This window comes from Dipodomys merriami, unplaced genomic scaffold (genome assembly GCF_024711535.1).
Source record: "Dipodomys merriami isolate MVZ:Mamm:240054 unplaced genomic scaffold, mDipMer1.0.p SCAF_57, whole genome shotgun sequence".
In the NCBI taxonomy this organism is placed as follows: Eukaryota; Metazoa; Chordata; class Mammalia; order Rodentia; family Heteromyidae; genus Dipodomys; species Dipodomys merriami.
Genome location: NW_027206146.1, coordinates 748507 through 775879, shown reverse-complemented (window position 1 = coordinate 775879; position 27373 = coordinate 748507). Strand labels below are relative to the sequence as shown.

At 57.5% G+C, this 27373-nt stretch overlaps 2 protein-coding genes across 4 annotated transcripts; one reads left to right on the top strand and one right to left on the bottom strand.

Annotated features, from left to right (window-relative positions):
• Positions 1 to 1556: 1556 nt before the first annotated feature.
• Positions 1557 to 11389, bottom strand: Eps8l1 (EPS8 signaling adaptor L1). Of its 2 annotated transcripts, none has more exons than XM_070000587.1 (20): positions 11305 to 11389; positions 10856 to 10896; positions 9720 to 9760; positions 9497 to 9555; positions 8701 to 8862; positions 8402 to 8551; positions 7674 to 7756; positions 7324 to 7585; positions 6976 to 7102; positions 6750 to 6838; positions 6578 to 6652; positions 6325 to 6473; positions 5464 to 5605; positions 5308 to 5336; positions 3149 to 3281; positions 2917 to 3048; positions 2648 to 2756; positions 2366 to 2540; positions 1923 to 2055; positions 1557 to 1840 (listed from the first exon to the last, which is right to left on the bottom strand). In XM_070000587.1, exons 2-20 carry the CDS (start codon positions 10867 to 10869, stop codon positions 1754 to 1756), a joined length of 2151 nt encoding a protein of 716 aa, XP_069856688.1. In that variant the 5' UTR covers positions 10870 to 10896; positions 11305 to 11389; the 3' UTR covers positions 1557 to 1753. The 2 variants fall into 2 exon arrangements, with proteins under 2 accessions (XP_069856688.1, XP_069856689.1); XM_070000588.1 differs by having other exon boundaries at positions 9720 to 9755; positions 11305 to 11346.
• An 8382-nt stretch (positions 11390 to 19771) lies between these two features.
• Rdh13 (retinol dehydrogenase 13) lies at positions 19772 to 26772 on the top strand. 2 transcript variants are annotated; one of them, XM_070000581.1, is made up of 7 exons: positions 19772 to 19954; positions 21033 to 21151; positions 21996 to 22151; positions 23655 to 23759; positions 24287 to 24499; positions 25219 to 25320; positions 25947 to 26772. In XM_070000581.1, exons 1-7 carry the CDS (start codon positions 19890 to 19892, stop codon positions 26189 to 26191), a joined length of 1005 nt encoding a protein of 334 aa, XP_069856682.1. In that variant the 5' UTR covers positions 19772 to 19889; the 3' UTR covers positions 26192 to 26772. The 2 variants fall into 2 exon arrangements, with proteins under 2 accessions (XP_069856682.1, XP_069856683.1); XM_070000582.1 differs by having other exon boundaries at positions 19773 to 19931.
• Positions 26773 to 27373: the final 601 nt, after the last annotated feature.

Sequence of the window (27373 nt, the reverse complement as noted above, 5' to 3'; positions counted from 1 at the left end):
GTGTACCTGAGTCCTTGATGTGGTGGGGGCTGCCTTTGCAAAGGCCCTGGGTTAGAAGCAGTTCTGACATGTTAAGATGAGATAAGCCACTGGGGGCAAACAAGTTGGAAACAAATATATTCTTTAAAAAAGTGGCGCTGTGGCTTAAGTTCAAACCACACAACCAACAACAACAACAAAAAAAGTGCCCGGCACGGTGGCTCACAACTGTCATCCTAGCTACTCAGGAGGCTAGATCTGAGGTTCACGGAACAAGACCAGCCAGGACAGGAAAGTCCATGAGACTCTTTATCTCCAATTAACACCAGAAAACTGGAAGTGGCACTGTGGCTCAAGTGGTAGAGCACTAGCCTTGAGCTGAAGAGCTGAGGGACAGTGCCCAGGCCCAGAGTTCAAGCCCCATGACAAACCAAAAAAAAACAACCAAAAACAAAAGCCATTGATAGTGCTGTGCAGTCCAGGGCTCTGAGGACTTAAGCTCAAGCCAGATCAGACCACCATGCCTCATCCACCTTGGCTTTTAGGGGGACATCCTGGCTGCTGCATTGAGAGTAGACTGGAGGTTGGGGAGTGACAGGTCAGCTACAGGTGAAATCCCATCTGGAAAGAATGGTGGCCTGGAGCAGGTGATAGAGTGAAGATGGTAAGAAATGGCCTGCTAGCTTGTTCACTGTTTCCTGCAGGCATTTTGGCCTGCAGCCTGGCTCAAGGACCCCTCATTAGGAAAGAGTGTGGAGAACAGGGTGGTTTTCTTAACTATTTGCATTTCTAGTTCCTCGACTAGAAGTGAGAAGTGGCAGCTGGGCATGGCAGCCACATGCTTGTGATCCCAGCACTTGGGAGGCTACCACAGAGCCAGGGCATTGCCGGCAGGAGGAAGCAGGCCTCGAGCCTGGTCATTAGTCACAGGCAGGCAGTGCCACGCTGGGACCAGGTGGTGCATGTGTTTGGTACCGGGTAGGACTGGGCTGGACGTCGGAAGGAGCCCATGTTCCAGGATGAAACTAGGCATGAGGAGCCCAGGCTCCTGTCTGTTCCAGGCTATCTCAGAGACCCTCTGATTTTCCAGGGCCCTGGGGTGGGGTAGGGGGGGCGTCCACCTCCAAAGGGAGCTGCTAGAGGCCCCAGGATGTTGCCAGGACTCAGGCTGTAATTCCTGGAGGCAGAGGGACGCCTGGTTCTCCAGCCCTGCTGGACAGTGGGGACAGTGGGGACTGGACATGAGGCTTGGAAGGGGGGCAGATTTCGCAGTGCCCCCAGCATGCAGAGATGGCTCTGCCCTTTCTGTGACTGGACCTCTGGAGTGGACAAGGTAGAGGAGTGGGTACTGGGGTACTAGAAGACGGAGCTCCAGGGTATCTGAGCTGGGTAACAAGACTGTCTAGGAGTTCACCAGGCTTGGAAAGCCCATCCTGACCAGCAAAACCATCAGATGGCAATGCCTGGAGGTGAGGAATGGCAGGACCAGAACGTGGGGGGCGAGGCGGGGGGCGCAGAGCAGCTGGGAGCAGTGGGGACCCTTGGATGCCAGACGGTCAGGGGACAGCAGGCGACACTGCAGTTGAGAGGAGGCTGTTTATAGACGGGCAGCTGGTCCGGGTGTCCTGAGCGTGACCCCGCCCCCACTCGCGCGGCCGGGGCCGGGCCGGGACCGCCGCGCTCCCGGATGTAGGCCCACCCCCGGGAGGGGGGCGAGTGCCCGTGGCCCTGTCCCCGGCTCTCATCACTTTTCGTGGATGGGCCGGGGGCGGGGTCAGATGACCCCTGTCTCGGTATTGCCTTCCACCTTCTTCTTCTGCTTCTCCATCACGGCCGCCAGCTCCGACACTTTCTCCCTGTCCTGGTGGGCGGGCGGAAATCAACACCTTCCCGGCTGGCCCGCCCGCCGGCCCGCCCCGGGGCGCGGGGTGCGGGGCGCTCACCTCCTGCAGCGCCCGCTGCACGGTGACGAGGCTGAACACCCGCGCCCCCTCTGCGGGGTTTACGGCCCGCAGCTCCTCCTTCTGCAGAGAGAAGAGCTGCGCCCCTGTCAGCACCCCCAGCGCCTCCACGGTCCTGAGGGGTGGGGGCGTGGTCAAGCAGGACAGCCATTCGCTGTCCTGCCTGCATGCCACACCCCCTCTGCCACTGACCCAATCAGCAGCGCCCTAGTCCCCAGGCGGGGGCGGGGCTTAAGGAGCTAGCCCCCTCCACACCGCTGCGCTCCAAACCCGGCAGGATGTCCCGGGACTCAGGGCGGAGCCTTTCACCGGGAGCCGTCTCAGGACCGGCCCACTCCCGCGGGCGGTCCGCCTGGAGACTGTGGAAGGCTGCTACCGTCTCTGGGCTCCGCACCTCACCAGGGACAAGGCCGGGCTCCACTCACCCAGAGCTGAAGCCCTTGGCCCGCAGCCAGGCGTGGACCTCCGTGCTGTCCGAGCTGGGGCTGAGCAGTGGCTCCGGGGCGCGGGGCCCCAGGACAGCGCGGCTCTGCCCCTGGAGGCCCTGGGCCAGGCGGGCCTGCAGCTCCTCGTTCACGCTGAGCATCTGACAGAATTTCTCTGCGGGAGGGACGCACCTTCAGGGCCAGGCCTGGGTTTCCCTGCCTGGAAAGCCAGGGCGAGGTCCTCTCCCCTGAGGCAGTGTCTCTCTCTCCCCCCCAACTCACCCTTCTCGCTGGGGTCCAAGTTGTTGAGACTGTCGCAGCTATTCCAGAGGGGACGGGCCGGCGCCGGGGCAGGAGCCGGGCCTGGCGGGGGAGGCGGGGCGCTGCCCTCCTACGGGGAATGGGGAGAGTAGCTGGATCAGGAGAAGACAGGCCCAGCCCTCCACTCCCTCCTGGATTACAGCCCCCCCCCATCCTCATGTGCCCCCCAAGCCCAGGGGTCTGGGCCTAGTCTCCCCTCCCTGAAGACCTAGGAGTCTGCCCCGGCTCACCAGGCTTCCTGCAGGGCTTTGGCTGTGGTCCACATGGGGTCCGGGGTGGGGAGTCAGGATATTGTAGGGAACATACCCCTCCTGACCCCGTTGATCCCGAGCCTTCCACCACTTGCGCTTGTCATCCAGGATCTGGATGGGGTAGGAGGAGCAATTCAGGGCCTGGGTCCGCAGGGCTGCTGGAAGGGCTGATTCCGGCATCTCAGATCCCACCCTGCCCCCCTCCCCTAACCTCCAGTACATCCCGGTGCTTGACTGAGAGCTCACTGCTATTTCGAGCCTGGAAGTCATAATTACACAGGACCCACTTTCTTGCGGGCTCCGGCTCCTGCTGGGGCTCAGCTTGTAGCTCTGGGTCTTGGTGACTGAGGAGAATTGGGAAGGCTGAGGATTAGGAGGCAGCCAGCCTCACTGGTCTGGGCTCACTGTGAGAGCTGGGGTTAGCGTCAAGCAGGGGCTACAACAGCCAGTGGGCGAGGTTAGTGCATTCATAGAGACCAGAAACGGGATGAGAGCCTGGAAATGTGTTGCCTGTTTCCTGATGTGGCACTGTGCTGCAAGCTCATAATGTGGGGTTTTACCACCACTTCCACCCCATGGGGGAAGCAAAGCAGCCACTCTATGTGTCTGTGTGGCTGACCAGCTACTAGATGCTGGATTCACCAATGATCAGTCATGCACATAGTAAAAACATTAGCCAACACTTATGCCAGGCACAGGACAAAGTCTGGCCAACTGGGGTCTCCTGAATAGGAACATGAATTTGGGGGCTCTGTCCCCCAGTTCTTTCCTTCCTCCCTCACTATAATCTCCAGTTTTGCTAGAAGGAAGGGAAGATACAAGGCTGAGAGCAAAAGAGAGAGAAGAGGGCTGGGAAAGTGGCTCAGTGGTAGAGTGCTTGCCTCATATGCATGAGGTCCTGAGTTCAATTTCTCAGCACCACATTAGCAGATAAAAGCTGGAAGTGGTGCTGTGGCTCAAGTGGTAAAGCACTCGCTTGAACTGAGGGACAGCGCCCAGGCCCAGAGTTCAAGTTCCGTGAGAGAGAGAGGGGGAGAGAGAGGAGAGAGAGAGAAGAGAGGAAAGAGAGAGAGGAGAGAGAAGAGAGAAGGGAGGCTGGACATTTCCCTCATGCAGCCCATGTTTGGAGAACTGGTTCCTGAGGTTCATGCAAGAGGCTTTGAACCCAAGCCAGGCCACAGTCTTGAGCTCTTTGTTAGCCCCTACAAAGCCACAAGCTCCCCACCTTTCCAGGAAGGGATTATCATTATTCCTGTTTCCCAGACTTGAGGCTAGAGAAGGTGAGTGACAAACCCAGGTGCCAAGATCTAGAAGCACAGAGGGGGCCTTGCAACACCATGCAGCCAGGAGGAGCATCGGCTCTTGACCCCCAATGAGAGGGACCTCAGTTTGGATCAGGCCTACCTGTGCAGGACAGAGGGGGGGTCTTCAGGGCCGCGGCGCCCCCTGTGTGGGGCCGGCAGGTCCCGGCATGCTGTCTGTGCTGAGACCTGCTGCTGGGCCCTCACCCAGACCCCATTCACCTCTTCCCACCTCACTGGCTTGTTTTCTCCTTCTCATCTCACACCAGTTCCTCCTCTGTCCCCCTCTTGCCCCCAGGACCCTAGAGTTCCAGCCTCTCCTGCCTCCTCCCTGAGAGCCTGAGATGCTGAACTCCACAGCTTAGAACCATGGAGTTGGATCCCTAGACTTTTCCCTTCCCAGGAATCCAGGCAGAAATCCAAGTCTCTAGCTTCAATTTTCCAAAGCTTTTGGCCCAGAAAGCTTCCCAGGCAGCACCCAGCACAGACTTGGGCTATTTCCTTAGAGCTTTCCAGAAGGGGAAACATTTCTCCTCTCAGCCTTTACCTCTATGAGGTCCAGGGACAACCTACTAATTAACTTTCAACAAAGTTCGCTCTTAAGCCCTTCAAGTCTCACATGTGAGTCTACAAAACCCCAAACACCTGATCCCAGCTCTTCTTATCTAATTCCCCAGCCTCCTCCGTCTAACGCCCAGCTAGGACTCTGTCCCTGGGAACCCAGGCCTGGAGCTGCCTAGGCCCCTCAAACTCCCAGCGGCACCCCCTCCCGCCTTCTGAGGGCACAGGGATCCTGACTCTCAGATTTGCCCACTCCCAGGCCCTTCCTCCCTAAGCCTCAGAATCCTAGGCCTCTATACCCTCCTCCCTGCAACCCTGAAGCCCGGCAACTCTTCCCTCTCCCCCCCCCCCCACCCGCCCCGGCCCCGCCTCTTCACCACCTCACCCACCTACGGGGGAAAAAGAGAGAAAAGAGGGGTGCGCAGTCATCCTGGGGAGCCTTGGGAACGCACCCCTCCTGGATCGCCCTCCCCCCCTCCGCCCCGTCCTCCATGGAGCGGACACTTACCCATTGACAGCGACCTGGGGGGCGCTTTGCTGTGGAGAGTAAGAGAGCCTGGGTGAGGGGGCTACATCTGAAGTAACAGACCCAGTCCTGCCATATCGCCTGCGGGGGGAGGGGGAAGGACGCGGGGGGGGGTGGACAGGGCAGCGTGGGCCGCACCTGCCGGCGCCTCCGCTCATGCTGAAGCTGTTTCTCCACCGGGTCCTCCCAGGAGCGGCCCTGCGGGTCGGCGGCGGGGGGTTCCCAGCCGCTGCAGAACGCGGGGCTGTATGAGGGGCCCTCCTCTAGGGGCAGTTCCAGCCTGTGACGCAGAACAGACGGCTTAGAAGCCCAGTCATGGGTTTTCCGCTCCCCCGAACATCTCTGTACCCAACGATTCTAGTCTCCATCCAGTTCTGTCTGCCCCGACCTTTAAGTTCCACTCAGAAACTCAATTTAAGTTTCTGAATACATTGGTTCTGCTCCCATGTCCTCCCTGCCTCTGAATTTCACCTCTGTCAACAACCCGGGCTAGGGGGTCCCTTTCTAGCTACTTTCTTCAGGCCACACACTCCGCAAGACCCGCCTCTTCCTGGCGGCCACGCCCTCACTGCAGCCCATCATTTACCTAAGTCCCGCCTCTTCCACGCGGCCACGCCCTTTCTACAGTCTGTTATTTCCATAAGCCCTGCCTCCTTTGCGCAGCCACGCCCTTCCCCGTAGGCTTTCCCTAAGCCCTGCCTCCTTCGCGCGGCCCCGCCCCTCCCTGCAGTCCATCATTTCCCTACACCCACCTCCTCCATGCGGCCACCTCTCTCTCTGTAGCCCATCAATTTTCCTAAGCCCCACCTTTTGCTCCAATTTGATTCACTGGTGAAGTAAAGCTCTCCTTCACGCGAATGTGGTCATTCTTCCAATCAGATCCTGCACTTGCCCTCACTCCCAGTCCACCCCCGGGTTCCTTAGCCATACCCCTGCCCGCCACGCCCCCTTCGTTTCTCCAGCCCCGCCCTCTCCGCAAGCTCATCCCGCCCCCCCCACCCTGGGCGGGTCCACGAGTCCCCCAGCGAGGTCCACAGCACGTTCTCCCGCGCAGTGACGTTATCGCGCAGCAGCGCCACCGCCTCGGCCGTCAAGTGTGGCTGTCTCACGCTGCTCGCAAACTCGGGGCCTCCTGACGTGTTCACAATCTGCCAAAAGGTCAGGCGTGTTGGTCGGCCTCCCGTCCCTCGGGAAGTCCAGCCTCAGTTCCAAGGCCACAGGCTGGACCTGCGGGCCGGGGGGAGGCTCTCACCATCTGCAGTGGCCCGAACAGGAAGTGCAGCAGCTCCGGGGATGAAGGGTTGGCGATGTTGCCGCGCAGCCGGGCCTGGGGCGGAGGGAGCGCGTGGGTCGTGCGTGGACCGGCCGCCCCTCGCCACCCGCCCCTCTCCACCCCGGACGCCCAGGACTGGGTCTGTCCTCACCAGCAGGCTGAAGGCGTACTTGATCTTCTGGAGCACGTCGGTGTACTCGGCCTCAGAGGGTGGCTTGGCCCGCAGCGTCAGCAGGCCCTCTGTGGAGTGAATCAGCGTGGGCACGAGGGGCATGGGTCCCGCATCAGACAGGGAGGGGGGCATCCGGGGAGACCGTGGCAGGCGGCGGACGAGTGGGTCGGGGAACGAGGGCGTTCTGCTCAGGGGCTCTCCTTACCCCCCGCTGCCCGGCGCCGGGTCCGGCGGCCTCGCTCCCGGTGTTCCAAAACGCGAGAGGCCTCGGCCGACTTCTGCAGCCTGGACACGAAGCTTTCCACGTCGTCGAACACGTGGTTCAAGATGTCCTGCGAGGGTCAAGGTTGGGCAGGCTAGGAGGCCCTTGCCCTCCTGGTCCAGACCTGCGGGGCTGAGCGCCCAAGACGCGGCCTGGGAAGGCCACGCCCCCAGGCCGTGACAGAGACCACGCCCCCAGAACCGAACTCCACCCACCCCGCGCACCGAGACCCACGTCTCCCCGCCCAACCCGTCCGACTCGGACCCCAGAAGTTGGCCAGGCCCTGCTCACCACGTCGCGCTCGGCCTGCAGATTGGCCAGCTCTGGACCCCGGGGGCCCAGGTCCGGGGAGGCCGGGTCCGCGCGCTCGCGCGTGGACACCCGGCCGGGCCTCCCGGTCTCCTCAGTCTCGGGGACTGGGTCCACCTGGGGTCGCTCGCGGGCCAGGGCCGGCTCCACCGCACTGATCACTGCGCGTACCGACGGACGGCGCTGCAGGGGCGGGGTCTCCGCTGCGGGCCGAGGCCCGCGTAGCAGCTCCTCCTGCGTGGCTCTGCGGAGGGAGGAGGGGAAACTGGGGCCCAGCCAACCGCGGGGAGGGAGTCGGCTCCCCAAAGACCGGCGCCCTCCGACCTCCTCACCTGAGCGCCGCTGCCCTGCGATCCCCGCGGCCGGAGCGGTGGTTGTGTAGGGCCCCCTGGATGTCTTCTCGGATAAGCTCCGCCTGCCAATCGGGCTATCAGGCCACGCCTCCCTCGGCCCAGGCCAAGTCCCTCACCCATTATTATTGGCCCAGCCCCAGGCTTCGAGCTGCCCTCGCTGACCCACCCATGGGGACCCGTGTGCGCCCACGCCTGGATTCGCGCCCAGGCCCTAAATCTAGCCACGACCTCGCCATGGAGATCCAGCACATGAGTCTGTTCCCTGTCCTGGCCCACAAGGCCTGTACCCTCGTTCTGGCTGCTCCCCAGACCCAACCGGTCCGCACACCCCTCTCCTTCCTAGAGCAGTCTCGTCCTTCCGGCCCCCTCCTTCCTGCCCTAAATCGGCCTTGGACGGCCGAGACCCCAGACAGCCGCCCGCCCTGACCGCGAGACCCCGCCCACATTAGGGCCCGCCTCGCCGGAGGCGCCGCTCAAAGTGAGAGGCCACGCCCCCAGAGGCTCCGCCTCAAACGCAGGCAACTCCTCCCCAAATATAGGCCCTGCCCCAAAGGCTCCGCCCCTAAACGAGAGGCCCCGCCCCATTCCTCCCGTCCCCGGAGGCCCCGCCCCTTTCTCCAAGGCCCCGTCCCTTCCTCGAGGCCCCCCCATTTCCCGACGCTCCGCCCGGTTCCACGCCCCCCCCGCCCCCTCCCACTCCCGCTCACCCCCAGGCCCAGGCCTTGGAAGAAGTGCACATCGGGCTGCGCGCGCTCGGGCTCCTGGCACACCAGGAGCAGCAGCGCCCGGCTCCGGCCCGGCGGCACCACAGCGTCGCAGCGCACGATGGCACCCAGTGGGTACGACTCCAGCTCCTCCTGCGGGGATGGGCGGGGTAGATGGTGGGGTACACGGAGGGCGGGACCGCGGCCAGAGGGTTGGGGGGGTGCACCCGGAAGCGCAGGCGGGGTTCGCCGGGGGTCCTGCCAGCCGTGCCCACCCCCATCCGCCCCTCCCCTCCCCGGACCTTGACCACTGGGTCGAGCAGCGCAATGTGGTCGGGGGCCACGCGCAGCAGCATCTCCTGCGCCCAGACTCGGCCCTGGCTGTCCATGAGGGCCAGCCTCCGGGAGGCGTCCTCCACAGTGTGCACGCCATCCTCCTCACCCAGGCAGAAGGTCACCAGGTGCTGGGGGCACAGACAGCGCGGGGACGTGGGGTGAGCTCGGTCTCCCACGTGGGCCTCCACGCGGGCCCAGCCCCCCACGCGGGGACGGCCCCCCACGCGGGCCTCTGTACTGCCCACTGCACAAGCCGGGTCCCTGGTCTGCAGCCAGGCCGCCCCGGGTCAGCCAGGAGAGCTGCTGTTCGCCCCGGGACTGGCGCAGGACTTGTTCCCGAGGAAAGTCAGATTTCAATGGGCCAGTTTATATTTATGGGGTGCGTGTGTGTGTCATGGGTCTTGAACTCTGGGCCTGGGCGCTGCCCCTCAGTTCTTCAGCTCAAGGCTAGTGCTCTACCACTTGAGCCACAGGGCCACTTCCAGCTTTTTCTGCTTATGTGGTGCTGAGGAATCAAACCCAGAGCCTCATGCATGTGAGGCAAGCACTCTACCACTGAGCCACATTCCCAGCCCCCTGTGTTTGTTTTTGAGACCCTGTTTTACTCTGCGGCCAGGTCTGGCCACAAACACACCACCCACCTGCCTCAGCTTCCCGAATGCTGAGATCACAAACCTGTACCCCATCACCAGGCCCAGCCCAACTCTTCTCAACAGTGGCTCAAGCCCACCTCTCCCCCGGAAGACAACTCCCCAAACTTACGTTCATGTGATACTGTGACACATCAGCCATGACCACGGTGGAGTAGCGTTTTCTCTGCTCTAGGAGACAGAGAGACAAAGAGGATGTGACTGGAGTGTGGGCGGCCCTCTGCCCTCAGACCCAGGGGTCCAGACCCCAGCCTCCTCCCTCAGACCCAGGGGTCCAAACACCAGCCTCTCTCATCCAAAACCTCCATCACAGGTGCCTTTGGCCCCCAGCTCACCATAGATGGACTTGGCACTTGGTTTGGGGGCAGCTTCTGGGCTGAAAAGAGAACAAGAGGACTGAGGGAAGACCCTACAGGAAGCCCAGGCTGGGCACACAGACTTGGTCATGAGTCGTGGGGGCTGTGGAAGGTTCCCAGCTAGTGCAGGGAGGGCAGCGTCTAAGCTGGTTCTGGAGACAAGCAGCAAGGTGTGGTGCCGTTGGTGCGGGCTGTATGTCTCCACCGTCAGGAATACCTGCGTCCGCCCCCTTTGTGCTGCTTCAGCCCAGACCATTGGGGCATGGTGGGAACTTAATGTTCCCTGCCTCAGTTTCCCATTTGGTCACATAGCAGCCGCCTGATGGGGCTGTAGCTTGGGGGACAACCACAGAGATGTGGCTCACTACGTGAGAGTTGGTACCAGAGAGAACTGTCTCTCCCCTCCCTCGTCCTCAGTCTCTGCCTGGGGGCTGTCCCTCAGCTCTTCAGTGTGTGCTCTACCACTTGAGCCACAGCGCCACTTCCGGTTTTCTAGTGGTTCATTGGAGATAAGAGTCTGATGGACTTTCCTGCCCAAGCTGGCTTTGAACCGTGATCCTCAGATGTCAGCCTCCTGAGTAGCTGGGATGACAGGCGTGAGCCGCCAGTGCCTGGCCCAGTCTCCTCTTAAGAGCCCTGAAAGCCCCATCTCTGTGACACCCCAGAAGTTCAGAATGGGGCTGGTGGGGGGCAGGACCTCCTGTCCTGCCCTGGGTCCTGCCCTTGTCAGCCCTGTGCACAGCCGGGTCACCTAGGCGCTGGGGTGCTCCCTGCTGCCTGTGTCCTCAGCCCCTCCCGGATCTTCAGTCCCCGTCACAAGCTAGTTGTCAAGCAGAGGGCGGACACAGGGGAGGACAGCATGGCGGAGGCATGGGGGGGGTGCGGGTGGGAGGGGGGGAGAGTGCCCGCCTCCTCCCATCAACTTTGAAAATCGTCCTCAGGTCCCATGAGAGCAGTGGAGTTCCCGGAGGCGCCAGAGTCGCTCCCAGCCCTGTGTGGCCCCCGCCCCTCCCCTGACCACAGGCCGGGCAGGGAGCACAGGGCCCTTCCTCCTCCCCAACCCCGGCAGGGAGGGAACAGGATCAGCGGGTGTGGGGGAGGGGGGCAGCACTCACCCCGAGGTGCTCATGGTGCCTGAACAGGAGCTCCTGCCCACCTGGAGGTGTCAGGAGCAGCAGAAGATGTGAGCGTTTGACCTGCTGCCCAGACCCTGTCCCAGCCTCCTCCCTCAGACCCAGGGGACCAGGCCCAGCCTCCTCCCTCAGACCCAGAAGTTCAAACCCCAGTCCTTCTCCCTCAGATCCAGAGATCCACATCCCAGCCTCCTCTTTCAGAAACCGGGAGTCCAGGCCCAGCCTTCTCCTTCAGACCCAGAAGTTTAAGACCCCCAGTCCTCCTCCCGCATATCTAGGGATGTAGATCCCAGCCTCTTCCCAGACCTGGGGGTCCAGGCACAGCCCTTATCTCTCAAACCCAGGGGACCAGCCCCAGACTCCTCCTTCAGATCCAAAGGTCCAGCCCCAACCTCTTCCCTCAGCCCCCCACCAGGGCTGGGGCTCCTTACCTGTCCAGCACCTTCCTGCTCTCAGCCCTGGCCCTGGTGTCCGTCTCTTGGTGTCTGCTGTCCCCTCCTCCTCCACTAGCTTGGCATGGCCTTCTTCCTCCGCATACCTGAGCGCTCACCTGGCACTGGCCGGGCGGGCGGGGCTGGGCCCTGGAGGCGGGGCTGTAACAAGGCAACCATGACAGCTACAGGGTGACCTCACACCTGTGCCCCGGTCAGCTAGGTCCCTGCGCCCAGGTCCTCCAACACACAGTGGTGTGTGTGTGTGTGTGTGTGTGTGTGTGTGTGTGTGTGTGTGTGTGTGTGCAGAAATGCAAACCCAGAGAGGTTAGGCCTCCAGTCCTGGTCACAGCGGGGTATGGAAGAGGATTTGAATTCAGGCCTGGGAAGGTGGTTCAGTGATAGAGTGCTCGCCTCGCATGCATGAAGCCCTGGGTTTGATTCCTCAGCACCACATACACAGAAAATGCGGGAAGCAGCGCTGTGGCTCATGTGGTAGAGCAGTCACCTTAAGCGGAAGAGCTGAGGGACAGAGCCCAGGTCCTGAGTTCAAGCTCCAGGACTGGCAAAAATAAAAATAAAAAATCAGGGCTGAAGCCGGGTGCTGGTGGCTCACGCCTGTAATCCTAGCTACTTAGGAGGCTGAGATATGAGGGTCACAGTTCAAAGCCAGCCTGGGAAGGAAAGTCCAAGACACTCTTATCTCCAATAAACCACTAGAAAACTGGAAGTGGTGCTGTGGCTCAAGTGGTAGAGTGCTCGCCTTGAGCTGAAGAGTGCAAGGACAGCTCCCAGGCCCAGAATTCAAGCCCCAAGACTGGAAAAAAAAAATCAGGGCTGAATCTGTGAGGGACCAACTTTAGTCCCTGCTCCACCAGAGCTGCTGTTTCTGAGCCCCATCCTTCCCTCCTCCCCTTCCCTCTCCATTTGGGAATTTCCCTCCAAAACATCACCCCTTGTAGCTGAACATGGTGGTGAGCTGTTGTAATCTCAGTACTGGGCTAAGGCGAGAAGGTGGTTTGATTACTTTTGCTTGTGAGACTCAGAAAAACACAACAACAACAATGAAGACAAATAAGCAACTGCAGTTGTTGCTGCGCATCTTAAGCTTTTGGAGAATACGGATTGACTTGGAAAGTGTTTTTATGACTGACAGAAAACATATCTCCAGGGGCATAATGCAGCCAGGAGGTTGAGGCAGGAGGGTCAGGGGTTTGAAGGCATCCTGGGTTATCCACGGAAGCCTCTCTCTCTCTCTCTCTCTCTCTCTCTCTCTCTCTCTCTCTCTCTCTCTCTCTCTCTCACACACACACACACACACACACTGCTGGGAGGGGCTTGTTCAACGCTGGGTGCACAGGACTCTGGAAGCTTGGAGGAGTTCAGGTCATTTTTCAACTCATGGCGGGGGGTTATCCCCCACTGTAGCCCCCTGATTCCCCTTGCACAAAAGCAGGAATCTGTGAGGACCTTTGTGACTCCACTCACACCTCATTTCTTCCTCTACCCTGATCTGAGTGTCCCTACACTGGCTCCCCTCCTGCTCCTGGAACCCTGGGCTCCATCCTGCCTCAGGGCCTTGGCACTTGCCCTCATCTCTGGGCGGAATTCTCTCTGCCCTTCCTCATGGTCCTAGCTCTGATGTCAACATTTCACCATGCTGGTTAACATGGCTCCCGCCCTATCCCTTTCCCTGTGGTCTCTCCCTGTGTTTATTTACCCTGCAGCCTGCCTGCTCCTCCCAGGCCACATTACTCCACCCCGCTGTCAGAGTCATGGCTTCAGCCTTCAGAGATGGCAAGAGCCCTGGGAGTCTGTGTCATAGTCCTGTGGCCTGGCGTGTGGCTCAGCACATGTCCACGCCACTGCCCATCAGTGAGGAGCCAGAAAAGGCACAGTGTCAGTCCACAGCTGGACCCCTGGGGCTGAGGGAGGAGGCTGGGGTCTGGACTCCCTGTCTAAGGGAGGAGGCTGGGGCCTGGATTCCCTGTCTGAGGGAGGAGGCTGGGGCCTGGATTCCCTGTCTGAGAGAGGAGGCTGGGGTCTGACTTCCCTGTGGGCAGTGCAGGATACCCTGTCTGGTCTGCCCAGCAGTGCCAGTCACCCAGACTAAGGCTGACACTGAAACCTGAGCTCCACCCTGGTGCCTGGTGGAACCTCTTTCCTCCTTCCTTCCCAGGGGCAGCTGCAGCCCTGCCCTCTGTCCACACAGTGCCTTTGATTCCCAAACACTTGGGGGCCAGGCTGGGGCTGCCTGACTCAGCCTGGGGTGGAGGTACGTGAACTCCCTTCCACCCCCGTGGCCGCCAGGCCTGGTGGGCTGCATGCCTGTGGGTTTCCCTCCCAGCATGCCCCTGGAGTCTCTCAGCCTGAGTTTGCCCCCAAGCCCATCTCTGGGTACAGTGTTTCCTGAGCTGGGTTTTCCTCTCTCATGTAGAAATTCCAGCTGAGAGGCTGGTTTTCTCCTCATGACACATTTGAAATGATCACCCTGGCACCCCCGCCCCCCTTATACCCCAGAGTGTGGGAGCTGCTGCTGAAATCTCAACAAGGAAAAGAAAAGTCAAATGTGCTGGCACAGGGAGCCACAGCCTGCTGTGGAGGGAAGCCGCATGAGAAATGACACCTTTTATCCAGGCACCCGTGGCTCACGCCTGTCATTCCAGCTACTGAGGAGGCTGAGATCTGAGGATCACGGTTCAAAGCCAGCCTGAGTAGGAACATCCATGAGACTCTGTTTCTCTCTCTCTCTCTCTCTCTTTTTTTTTTTTGGTCTTAAGGCCTGAACTCTGGGCCTGGGCGCTGTCCCTCAGCTCTTCAGCTTAAGGCTAGAGCTCTACCACTTGAGCCACAGCACTTCTTCCAGCTTTTTCTGCTTATGTGGTGCTGAGGAATCGAACCCAGAGCCTCATGCATGCAAGGCAAGCACTCTACCACTGAGCCACCTTCCCAGCCCCCTCTCCATGAGACTCTTATCTCCAATGAACCACCAGCAAACCAGTAGTGGTGCTGTGGCTTACGTGGTAGAGTGCTCACCTTGAGCTGAAGAGCTGGGGGACAGCACACAGGCCCCAGAGTTCAAACCCCATGACCGACAAAGAAAAAAAAAAGAAAGAAAAAAAATGATGCTTTTCAGATGTGCAGCATGTGCTCTGGTCATTCAATACGTAAGGTTGTTTGTGTGTGTGTGTGTGTGTGTGTGCGCGCGCGCGCGCATGCATGTGCGTGCATGCATGTACCTGTTCTGGGGCTTGAGCTCAGGGCCTGGGCACTGTCCCTGAGCTTTTTCACTCATGGCTAGCTCTCTACCACTCGAGCCACAGCTCCACTTCCAGCTTCTTTGTGGTTCATTGGAGATTAGAGTCTCTCAGACTTCCCTGCCTGGACTGGCTTCAACTCTTGATCCTCACATCTCAGCCTCCTGAGTAGCTGGGGTGGCAGGAGTGAGCCACAGGTGCCTGTCAATCGTGGCTTCTGACTTGTACCCTCTGCCTTCAAGAGAAAGTCTTTTAGAGGAAACAGACCTGCATGGGTGCATATAAATAGAGGTGGCATTGGATGCTGTGAATTATCCCCAAAAGAAATCCCTCATGCTGCCTTGGGAGAAGGGAGTGACGCAAGGAAGTCTTCCCTGTTGTGCCAATTAGGTGGGGTTATGGAGGGTGAATAGGAGTTCGACTAGGTAAAGAACAACACTCTGAGAATTGGGAGTGTTGTGCACAACATCGGGAAGTGATGTAGCGGTGGACACCTGAGCAGTTGCAGACATGCAAGGATGGGTGAGGCCGGCGCCCGAGGATGTCTCCACGGAGGGTGGGGTGGGTGAAGATCTGGAGGAAAGGGTGGAGGAGGAGGAGGATGTAGGGGCTAGGCGGCAGAAGCCGGGTTGTCACCAGGACAGCTCAGGGGACAGGGCAGGTTTTCCCTCCCCGTGGTGGCTCCGAGAACTGGCCTGGCTGGCGCAGGCCAGCAGACCGGGGGAGGGGCCTCGGCCGGTCCCTCAGCGCCTCTGGGCAGCTGGAGGAGCCAGGGCTTGACCCAGGGTGGGAAGAAGGGGTCCCTGGCGGACCTGAGCTTGGATCTGGCTTGGCCAACACACTTGGTTCAACACACTTGAACTCAGGACCTTGCTGCAGTTAGGAAAGAGCACTACAATGCTGACCACGCCCACAGAGACCACGCTTACCAACCAGGTAACAACTACCGTGCCCACATATGTATGCCACGTCCATCGGAGAGCCACGCCCACCAAAGCAAGGAATAGTAAACCACGCCATGGGCCACGCCCACAGAGACCACACCCACACACTGAGCAACACAAGGACCCGTCCACACAGGCCACGCCCACCGGTGAGTCATGTCCACCAAAGCAAGAAACAAACCACCACGCCCACAGGGCCACGCCCCCTCAGGGTAAGCCCCGCCCCCACCCTATCCTTGGGCCTCTGGATGGGAACAAATGACTTGGCTCCCAGCTCTGCCCCTCAGTTTTTCCTCTGCCAGGGCACAGGTCTCTGCAGTGGTGATCCGGGCAGTGGGGAGGGTTGGGCTGCGGCGGGGGTCCAGAGCTGGGACAGTGGGTGTGGCGGTGGCCAGCTCCCCATCGTCCCAGGGAGACAGAAGCAGGAAGATCTGGGGTTCCAAACTGTAGTACCAGGCCGCAGACACCCCCCCCCCAAAGACCACCAGGGAGCCATCACCGATGTAAGTGCAGAGAGTCATTTATTATAGCTCGAGCTGGACTCACAACCCTTCCTGACACAGCAGGTTGGAAATTGTGAGCCCCAACCCCTTGTCCAGCAGGGCTTTTATTGAGTATGTAGCAGGGGGAAAGATGTCTCAAGCTCATTTGTTAGGGGTATGATCATTTTCAGTAAGGGCAGGGACTTTTTAGTTTGGCAGTTATAGGATAGGTTAAATCATACATCATTGGTTGGATAAACGGGGCTAACCACAGGAATGCTGAATTATGCCTTGTCCTAAATGTTTTCCCAACAGAGTTGGGGGGAGAGACCGGTCAGGGCAGCCTGATCCCTTAATAATTCTTACTGTTATCTTGCCTTGGTGCAGGATCTAACACTTACTTTCCAGTAACAGATGACAAATGTTTTAGTTTTGTCTGAAATTACTGACAGACTTATTTTTGGTCTCTCAAAACCAGCCTGGGTCATATAGTTCTACGTTCTGTCACTTGCTCTTCAGTACATCATGAACCTGGCACTCTCAGCCTGAGCCATGCCCCTTTGCTTGGTGTGGCTGTTATTTGTATATATTGCCTTGATTTGTATATACTCAACTGGCTTGGGCTTTCTGTGCTTTCTTTGGTTGCTGGGTTGACAGGCACGAGCCACCATGGATGTCTCTAGAGACAGCACTGTTCCCATCAGTCAAGGCAGGGAGTCAGAGCCGGGTCAGTGGGTGAATGGATTCAGAAACGATGGTCCATAGGCACAATGGAGCTTTATTCAAGCATGGAAAAGAATAAAGTAGATGTCATGTGCGTGAACGTGAATGGCATGGGAGATCAAGTTAAGTGCAGGACAAGAATGTGTGTTCTCTCTCATGTGGAATCTAGACCGGGGAGGGAAGATGTGTGTGTGTGTGTGTGTGTGTGTGTGTGTGTGTGTGAGAGAGAGAGAGAGAGAGAGAGAGAGAGAGAGACAGACAGACAGACAGACAGAGACAGACAGACAGAGACACACACACACCTTGGATAGGGTACACAGGGTACACAGACAACCCTCTCAGAACCAGGGACAGCACTCAGTGCTTATCAGGAATTTGTAAACATTAACACTGGACAAGGGTGCTCAAAGACATTCCAACCAGGCAGGGAGTGTCTGGGAATGGGGTAGGAGGCCTCAGAGTGGTGAATTGGCATGCATGGTCCTCTTTATCTCAATCTGAGCAGCTAGGATTGCAGGCCTGTGAACTACCAAGGCCTGGCAAGGTTGTTTCTTATTTACACATTTGCTTTTTTTTTTTGTCAATCCTGGGGCTTGAACTCAGGGCCTGGGCAATGTTCCTGAGCTTCTTTTGCTCAAGCTCAAGGCTAGCGCTCTACCACTTGAGCCACAGTGCCACTTCCAGCTTTTTTGGTGTATGTGGTGCTGAGGAATTAAACCCAGGGCATCATGCATGTGAGGCAAGCACTCTATCACTGAGCCACCTTCGCAACCCCTACTTATTTGCTTTTAAATTTGATTTTGTGTGAGGTTGATTTTGTTTGCATATAGCATCTCATGATGAGAGAGCCAAGCCTGTGAAGAAGTTTCCTACATTTGTTTCTTTCCAAACCACCAGCCACACCCCTAGCATATAGATGCTTAGCTGGGTCACACACCTGCTGGGGTTTTACCAGCAGGTGGATGGATGGGATTTAAGGAGCTCCATGTAATTGTCACGCCTACCTGAGGGAGTTCCCCCATCCTTGCCAACACTGTGAATTATTGAAGATAATTGGCCCAGCCAATCTGATAGCTGAGATATTATCAGTCTTAATGAGCTCGCACGTGGGCATGCTGGGCAGGTTCTCCAGCACTGGGATATGTCCTGTTTACATGAATCTCAGTTCCTTTCCTTCCTCCCTCCCTTTCTTGTTGGAGATGGAACTCAGTGCACTTTTTCTCACATTTTTCTGTGGTACAGGGTTTGAACTTGGGTCCTCATATTAGTTAAACAAGACTTCTTTCTTACCACTGAGACACACTTCTAACCCTGATATTTTTGCTAGTTTTTTTTTTTTTTTGGGTCTGGTCATGGGGCTTGAACTCTGGGCCTGGGCGCTGTCCTCTGCTCATCAGCTCAAGGCTAGCGCTCTACCACTTGAGCCACAGCGCCACTTCCGGCTTTTTTCTTTTTGCTTATGTGGTGCTGAGGAATCGAACCCAGGGCCTCAGGCATGCAAGGCAAGCGCTCTACCACTGAGCCACCTTCCCAGCCCATATCTAGTTTTTTGTTGAGTTTTTTCTGCCTAGGCTGGCCTTGACCATGGATCCCAATGATCTCAGCCTTCCAAGTAGCTAGGTTACCGGTACACACCAGGCCCATGACATCGACATCATCATCATCATATTTGCTGGTCCTGGGGCTTGAAATCAAGGCCTAGGCTCTGTCCCTGGGCCTCTCTGTGCTCTCTAAGGCTGGTGCTCTACTACTTGAGCCACAGCGCCACTTCTGGCTCCGCTGTTTATGTGGTACTGAGGGATTGAACCCAAGGCCTCATGCATGCTAGGCAAGTACTCTACCACTATGCCACCTTCCCGGCACCCCAGGACATACTTTTCAGTGTGAATTCATACTCTTTTTCTCCCTCAGATCCAGGAGTTCGCACTTCAGCCCTCCTCCCTCAGACCCCGGGGGCCCAGGGCCCAGCTACTGTTCCCCTAATAACAATGTCTCCGTTTGCTTTCTTCTTTCCCTCCCTGCCTCTCTTACTCTTCAGTCCTGGCAGTTGGACGACGGCCCACAAGCCACCCCATGTCCCGGGCTTTGGTTTGTACGTCTGTTTCTGAGGCCAGGTCTTGATCCGCCCGCCTCAGCCTGCGCCATATGCAGGCAGGCGGTCAGGCGCCGTGGCTCCAGCCAAGCTGATAACAAAAAACAGCTGCAGGGCTGGGAAGGTGGCTCAGTGGTAGAGTGCTCGCCTAGGATACAGGAAGCCCTGGGTTCCTCAGCACCACACACACACACGCACACACACACACAGAAAGCCAGGAAGCCCTGGGTTCCTCAGCACCACACACACACACACACACACACACACACACACACACACACACACACACACACACACACACACACACACACACACACACACACACACACACACACACACACACACACACACACACACACACACACACACACACACACACACACACACACACACACACACCCCCCAAGCCGGAAGCCCTGGGTTCCTCAGCACCTCCTCCCCCCCCACAGAAAGCCGGAAGCCCTGGGTTCCTCAGCACCTCCTCCCCCCCCCCCCCACAGAAAGCCGGAAGCCCTGGGTTCCTCAGCAACACACACACACACACACACACACAAACCCGGAAGCCCTGGGTTCCTCAGCACCACACACACACACAGAAAGCCGGAAGCCTTGGGTTCCTCAGCACCACACACACAGCCGGAAGTGGCGCTGTGGCTTAGTGGTCGAGCGCTCGCCTTGAGCACAAGGAGCTCAGGGGCAGCGCCCAGGCCCTGAGTTCAAGCCCTCCCTCCCGCCCCCCACAACAGCGGCAGACCCCGAAGGCAAAGTCGGATGTCTTCTTCACTCCAGAACCTCGCGGCGCCTAGCGGAACGTGACGTCATTCTCCAGAGACGCAGGCCACGCCTCTCGACCTCGCCCTACCCTCGGCTCCTGAAACTACACTTCCCGGCATCCCATGCGCCAGAAAACGATTCTGATAGGCACTTCACTCTGGCTCCGCCTGCCCGCCCCGCCCCCTGCGAGTCGGGTCCAGCCTCCTGTCGCCGGGTTCCGGAACCCCTTGTGGAGTTGTCGCGCGGGCCGCGAGTCGCAGCGCGCCGCCTTCTCCGCGGAGACCCCCGGCGGGCGGACCGCTGACCTCCGGGGATGAACCGCTTCCTGCTGCCTGCGTCCGCGCTGGGCGCAGCGGTGGGTGGCGTTGTGCTGTTCAAGTGAGCGCAGGACGGGCCTCTGCCCGGCACGGTGTCAGGCCGGGCTGGCCGGGGGCGCCGCGGGTCCCCGGGGCGGGACGGGGGCCGAGGGTCACCCCGAGGAAGCTCTGGGACCTTCCTTCCTGACCTTTCCTCAGAGGAGGGCGGTGTCCTGGGGTTTGAACTCAGGGCCTGGTGCCTGCTAGGCCTGCGTTCTTGCCCTGACTCCCTTCCGGACTCCAGATTGATCGATTCATGCACCTAGCAAATGCTTAGTGACTGGTTCTCGACAAAGAAAAAAAAAAGTACACAGACTACAATACAGACATTAAAAGGACACAAGGGCTGGGAAAGTGGCTCAGTGGTAGAGTGCTGGCCTAGCGTGCAGGAAGCTCTGGATTCGATTCCCCAGTACCACATACACAGAAAGCCGGAGTGGAGCTGTGGCTCAAGTGGTAGAGTGCCAGCCTTGAGCAAAAGAAGCCCAGGGACAGTGCCCAGGCCCTGAGTTCAAATCCCAGAACTGGGAAAAAAAAAAAGAAATTAAACGACACACACCAGGCTGACCTGACTTTAAACCCTCATCCCTGATAGAGTAGCCTCTGGCAGGTCCTTGAGATGGCCTTGCTGCTACCTCATTTGGGGATAACAAAAGTATTCAAGCAGAACTTCATGTGCACAGAGCCTTACCTTCTATCTCCAGGAAACTCTTAGGGCAAGGACAGTCATTCCCTTTCTCTACCCTCCCCTCCACTTTATTTATATATTTATTTTGTTTTTTGGTGATAGTACTGGAGTTTGAACTCAAGGTCTTGTGCTTAGAAAGCAGCAATACGAGGATTGTGGTTTAAGTGCAGCCTGAGTAAAAAGGTTAGTGTAACTTACCTCAATAACAAAGGTGGCCTGTGAGCCCAGCTACTCAGGAGGTGCAGGTGCGAGCATCATAGTCTGAGGCTGGAAAAAATACCAGATCAACTAGAAGAGGACTATGTGCGGCTATCATGGCAATGTGCTTGCCAAACAACCTAGAGGTCCTGAGTTCAAAGCCCAATACTGGAAAACAAAAATCAAAGCTTCCTGTGCCTTCTCTCTCCTTCAGGGACTATGTCACGGGTGGGCTTTGTCCCAGCAAGGCCACCATACCTGGGAAGACAGTCATTGTGACAGGGGCCAACACAGGCATTGGGAAGCAGACTGCCTTGGAACTGGCTAGAAGAGGTACAATCCCACTGTCTTTGTGGGGCTTGGAGTGAGGCTCATGCATCTGTGTGTGTTCCGGAGATTTTGTTCAAATGTAACCTACTGAAGCCAGCTCTTGTGATCTGTGGAGGGATGTTTGCATTTTTACCTTCCATAGAAGGTGGGGTATATCTTTTTAACTTCTCTAGGTTAAACTTATGAGGCACCTTTTTCTTTTTCTTTTCTGTTCGGTCGTGGGACTTGAACTCTCGGCCTGGGCACTGTCCCTGCACTCTTCAGCTCAAGGCGAGCACTCTACTGCTTGAGCCACAGTGCCACTTCTAGTTTTCTGGTGGTTTATTGGAGATAAGAGTCTCATGGACTTTCCTTCCCGGACTGGCTTTGAACCATGATCCTCAGATCTCAGCCTCCTGAATAGCTAGGATTACAGGCATGAGCCATCGGTGCCTAGCATGAGGCACCTTTTGTTTTTACAAACATTTTTTTTTTTGGGTCAGGGCCTTGCACTTGCTAGGCAGGTGCCTTACTGCTTGAGCCTTCCCTCCAGCCCTTTCTCCTTTTGTTATTTTTCATATAGGATCTCTGTCTGTCTGTCTGTCTCTGTCTCGTTCTGTCTCTCTCTCTCTTTTGGCCTGGCCAGCTTGGACTCTAATCCTCCTATTTGTACCTCTGGCATAGCTGGGATGATAGAATTGTGTACCACCACACCCAGCGCTGGTTGAATGAGATCTCATGAACTTTTTCCTGGGCTGGTCTAAAGTTGCAAACCTCCAAATCTCAGACTCACAAAGAGCTGGGATGACAGGTGTGACCCCCTTGCTCCTTTTTTTCCTTCTCATGTTTTTCTGTCCCTGATTTCCAGGAGGCAAGATCATCTTGGCCTGCCGTGACATGGACAAGTGTGAAGCAGCGGCCAGGGACATTCGTGGGGAGACGCTCAACCATCGTGTGAGCGCCTGGCACTTGGACCTGGCTTCCCTCAGATCCATCCAAGAGTTTGCAGTGAAGGTCACTGAGAGTAGGTGAACAGTGCTGGCTTGGCAGGCTGAGGTCTGGGGTGGCTGCTGCCTGGGGCTAACCTCTCTACCTAGATTCTGGTCTCACTGTGTCTAGCACTGCCAGCACTTGCTGTCCCCCCGCCACTGGTTCTCCTGGCAGTGCCTGTCACTGGAGGGTTCTCAATTGTGTGTTGGCTGTCAGCCATGCTGGCTGGAATGTCCATTCTAGAAAGGCAGGCCCTTAACCATGTCATCCACCCCGTGTACCCAGTGCCTGGTAACAGGTGCTTCAAAAATACTTTTTCCATGAGTAATAATTACATGTTTCCACCAGGCTGGTGCTATTATCTTTTCTTTACAAAGGAGGAAAGTGAGTCATGGAAAGCTATGTGATCTGTTCTGGGTCAGAGCAGGGCCAAGATTTGAACCCTGGTCAGCTCCAGAACTTGTGACTTTGCCTGACCAAGGTGAAAGAGATGGTGGTCCATGTGTGGTAGGGGTCTGTGTGGCTCAGGTGTGCTCCCCTGAAAAGAAACACTGGGGTCCTGGCCCCCAGCTGACCTTGTTTGGAGGCAGAATTTTACACACACACACACACACACACACACACACACACACACACACACGTAATCAAGTTACATTGAGCTCACTAGGGTGGGCCCCAGTTCAACACGTCTGTTGTCTTCGAAAAAGGAAATTGGGAGCAGTTTCAGATGTACAAGTCTGTAATCCCTGTGGCTCAAGGGAGAGGTGGGAGGATGAGTCTGAGGCCAGCCCAGAAAAAACATGAATCTCTAGATTAAAAGGAAAAGGACTAGGGTGTGGCTCAAGTGGTTTTGCCAGTAGTGCTACAAAAAAAACAAAAAACAGAAAACAAAACAAAAAAAACCCCCACAACCAAATAAAAAGTTCAGCTGGGCACTTGTAGCTCACGCCTGAAATCCTAGCTAATCTAGAGGCTGAGAGCTGAAGATCAAAGTTCAAAGCTAGCCCAGGCAGGAAAGTCTTTGAGACTCTTATCTCCAATTAACCACCAGAAAAGTGGCACTGTGGCTCAAAGTGGTAGAGCATTAGCCTTGAGCAGAAAAGCTCAGGGATAGTGCCCAAGCCTCGGGTTCAAGCCCCATGACTGACAAAAAATAAAAATAAAAAAGGAAATTGAAGCATAGAGGCAGGGACCAATGTACATAGAGGGAAATAGATGTGGGGAACACAGGGAGAAGACAGCCACAAACAAGGAGAAAGGCGGGATGGATTCTGCCTCCAGCTCATTAGGAACTCCTGGGGCCACACCTCAACCCAGGGTTTCCAGCCTCTGCCCTGCCCTCACCAGGTGTCTCCTGTTTGCCCTGTGTGTGGGCCTGGGGGCTTCTCTGGGACACCAGGGGAGATGGGTAGAACCCACCCTAATCCTGATGGGATTAGATGACCTATGCCCAGACCTTGTTTCCAAAAGAGGCCACCTTCCCAGGGCCACTGTCCTCAGCCCTGAGGACCCATCTCCATCCTCACCTGTCTTCCAGAGGAGGAGCGAGTGGACATTCTCATTAACAATGCGGCTGTGATGCGGTGCCCACACTGGACCACTGAGGATGGCTTCGAGATGCAGTTTGGTGTCAACTATCTGGGTGAGCTCTGAGCTGAGGACTGTGATGCTCTTGTTTGCCTGGACTGAGACTGGGTTCCACCAGGGGTCTGTGTGGGACCTAGTGTGCTTGGGGGAGGGGGGGACTTGCTCCACTGTCAAGACAGCTGGCTGCTCCTGTGGGTGACCTGACAGCTCAGGAAGAGCCTTCATTTGGGTACCAGAGTCTGTGGGTGCTCACGTGACTTACATGAGAACATTTGTGTAGGGCTTGATACACCCTGCAGACCTCTTTCACATAGAGGACTCTTTAATTCCTCATGTGATGGAAGTGCTGTGGACAGCAAGAGTCTGCTCATGGCACATTGCCTGTGTAGGCTTTTTCTCAGTGATCACCAAGGCAAGATGAGTCTGCAGATGTGCAGTCAGCCTCCAGATGCGAGGCTGGGATAAACTGTGTACTGAAAGTGAGTTTTCACTTTCTTGTGGACTTGGAAAAGTAGGGTGCCCGTATGTTGCTGGTGGGAATGAAAAATAAGTGGGGCTTGGTTGTTGGGGACCCTCGTACAGGTCACTTTCTCCTAACTAACCTGCTGATGGACAAGCTGAAAGCCTCAGCCCCCTCCCGTGTCATCAACCTCTCATCCCTGGCCCACATTGCCGGGCACATAGACTTCGATGACCTGAACTGGCAGAAGAGGAAATACAACACCAAAGAAGCCTACTGCCAGAGCAAGCTGGCCGTAGTCCTCTTCACCAAGGAGCTGAGCCTGCAGCTACAAGGTGTGTTGAGTGCCCCGCCTCACTTGTCTTCCTCCTCCTGGAACATCTCTTCTGAGACTCTTGGCTGATAAGACAGGCAGTAGTTCCAGATGGTGTAAAGAGGTGGCTCTCATATATCTGTGCCTGAGGCAGACACTACTAATCACACTGCATGTCCACCTCTGTGCTCAAGGCAGGCTTCATTAATCAGTCACATCACATGCCCACCTCTGTGCCCAAAGCAGGCATCAATAATCAGTTATACATCTCCACCTCTGTGCCCAAGGCAGGCATCACTAATCAACCTTACCACATGCCCACCTCTATACCCAAGGCAGACATCACCAATCTGTCACTGTTCTAATGAGTGGCCATCACCAGGCCTGTCATGGACAGGCTTCTAAGCCCGTGGTTCTCACCTGGGAGTGATTTTGGTCCCTAGGACACATGTGGCATGTCTGTGGCCATGGTTATCATAGCTGGATGTGGGAGGGGATGCTCCTGGTGACTCCCGTACTAAATCCAGGTGTGGGGTTCACCACTGTGCCTTGCACCAGTCTGTGTCCAAGGCAGCTGTGCTGGGTGGGTGGCCATGTAGCACAGCTGCTTTGTAAGAGGGAGCTACTTGACACAGGTTCCAGATGAAGGATGGCACGGGTACCGTGTGGGCTGCAGGGCCTCCCGGGGAGGGGTGAACCTGGTGTCCACCTCCTCTTCACCCCCACTGTGTATTTCCACAGGCACAGGCGTGACTGCCAATGCCCTGCACCCTGGCGTGGCCAGGACAGAGCTGGGCCGGCACACGGGCATGCACAAGTCTGCCTTCTCCAGCTCCCTGCTTGGTGAGTCCCTGCACGGTCCCCCCCTTCCCCCTCCCCCTCCTGGCTTGGAACCTCAGTTTCTCATCTACAGCCAGGACCAGAATAGGACCTACCTGACAGTCTCAGCCAAATGAGACCCTCCTGTGCTGGGGGCTGGCCCAGGGTACAGTATAGGCCAAATAAACCAAGCCTGGGAAGGTGGCTCAGTGGTAAAGCGCTTGCCTTGCATGCCTGAGGCCCTGGATTCCTCAGCACCACATAAGCAAAAAGTAAAAAGCCAGTAGTGGCACTGTGGCTCAAGTGGTAGAGCGCTAGCCTTGAGCTGAAGAGCTGAGGGACAGCACCCAGGCCCAGAGTTCAGGCCCCACAACTGGACCCCCCCCCAAAAAAAAAACCCCAAAACCAAGCCTTGTTACTCGTAGGAGTTTTTAGTGGGACCAAGACTTTTAATGCACGAGGTGCATTTACTAGGTCAAAATTGTCTTCAGGGGGATGGGACAGGAAATGGGCTGGCCTTCTGCAGGCTTCAGGGCTTCAGGTTTCGGGCTGGTCCCTGGGGTGGGCCAGTGGCCTGGGATGGGCTCTGGGGCCCCAGGGCCTCTGTGGGTGGAGGCTGCGTGGACTGAGTGCCCGTGTGCTGGTTGCAGGGCCCTTCTTCTGGCTGCTCTTCAAGAGCCCCCAGCTGGCGGCCCAGCCCAGCACGTACCTGGCCGTGGCAGAGGAGCTGGAGGGCGTTTCTGGAAAATACTTCGATGGATTCAAAGAGAAGGTGCCAGCCCCTGAGGCCGAAGACGAGGAAGTAGCTCAGAGGCTTTGGGCCGAAAGTGCCCGCTTGGTGGGCTTGAATGTGTCCCATTGGTCCCCTGGGAGGGGACAGGTCCAGTCCAGGTGACTTCCACTGGGTCTGACCCAGGACAGACCTGTGGCAACACTGCCGTCCTCCTCCAGGGGGCACGGCAGCAGTGAGGTGAGCGAGCCTTCCGGCTGGGGACGCTGCTGTGCTCCCGCCTCGTCCTCTTGGGGCAGTGTTGGTTCTGTCCTATCTGGCCCAGTGGTTTAGACTGCAGGTGGGTGCCGGCTGGCTGGTGTGTGTCCTGCTGACATCTGAAGGGGGGGAGGCCCCTCAGGTGGCAGGGGCCGGGGCGGTGGACTCCTGTGTGGCCTCCCGCACCTTCTCTGAACTGGGGCTCTGCAGAACAAGTGTGGAGAGCTTGAGGTCTGGCTGCAGGCGCGGTGAAGGGAGCTGGCATCCATGGGCATCGTGCCCAGGCCCCGCTGTTCTGGTCCAGGGCCTGGGTTCCTAAAGGAGGTGGACGCAGACCCAGCCTGGTACCACAGGGCCCCCAGGGCCACAGGGACTGAAACCCATGTCTGCCCGGTGGCGGGCCGCGATCGCGACCTCCTTCCAGTTCCTGTGGTTGCTCCAACCTCAGACTTCATTTTTAGTAATAAAAATCCCCAAGGTGTCTTGGAGTCGTGGGTCCTGTTGTCTGTGCATGGGGGAAGGACGGCTGTATGCTCCCTTTGACACTGTCACAGGGGCTAATGCAGCCGGTGCTGGAGCCTGGAGGAGGTGGAGGCCATATCTCTGCAGCGGCCACTGAGGTCCAGTCTTAGGTATGTCCCTGTTAGGTGTGACAGTCTCTTGACAGGGCGCAGAATCCAGGGACCTCCTGAAAGCTCTGTAGTTTAGAACACGGATGCCAGAGATGGAGCTCTGAGTCCTATGGCCCCCAGGAGCCAGAGGCTTGGGGTGGCTGCCCTGTCCAGACTAGGAGGGGGGTGAAGTGGGGGCTGTGGCCCCTGCTGGTGCACCCCCAGTGTGGCTCAGCGGTGAGCACAGAGGATACGCTCAGAGAAGCATTCAGACATCCACATGCTGAACATGGTTCACTCTTGAGGGCCCAAATGCTCTTCCCTAGGGCTGTGCCATGTTATAGCCATAGCACCAGGGCCCCAGAGCCTCCACAGCCTCATCAGCGTTCATTTTCCAGATTAGAATATTAGTTCAGGGCTGGGAAGGTGGCTCCCAGTGGTAGAGTGCTTGCCTAGCATGTGTGAAGCCCGGGTTCGA

Coding starts and splice junctions, on each gene's coding strand:
- Eps8l1 (XM_070000587.1), bottom strand. Junction 6,653..6,749: donor AGTACGCCTTCAGCCTGCTG/GTGAGGACAGAC, acceptor CCTCCGCCCCAG/GCCCGGCTGCGCGGCAACAT. Junction 5,606..6,324: donor GACTCGTGGACCCGCCCAGG/GTGGGGGGGGCG, acceptor TCTGCGTCACAG/GCTGGAACTGCCCCTAGAGG.
- Rdh13 (XM_070000581.1), top strand. CDS start 19,890: ATGAACCGCTTCCTGCTGCCTGCGTCCGCGCTGGGCGCAGCGGTGGGT. Junction 21,152..21,995: donor CTTGGAACTGGCTAGAAGAG/GTACAATCCCAC, acceptor CCTGATTTCCAG/GAGGCAAGATCATCTTGGCC. Junction 22,152..23,654: donor TGCAGTGAAGGTCACTGAGA/GTAGGTGAACAG, acceptor CCTGTCTTCCAG/AGGAGGAGCGAGTGGACATT.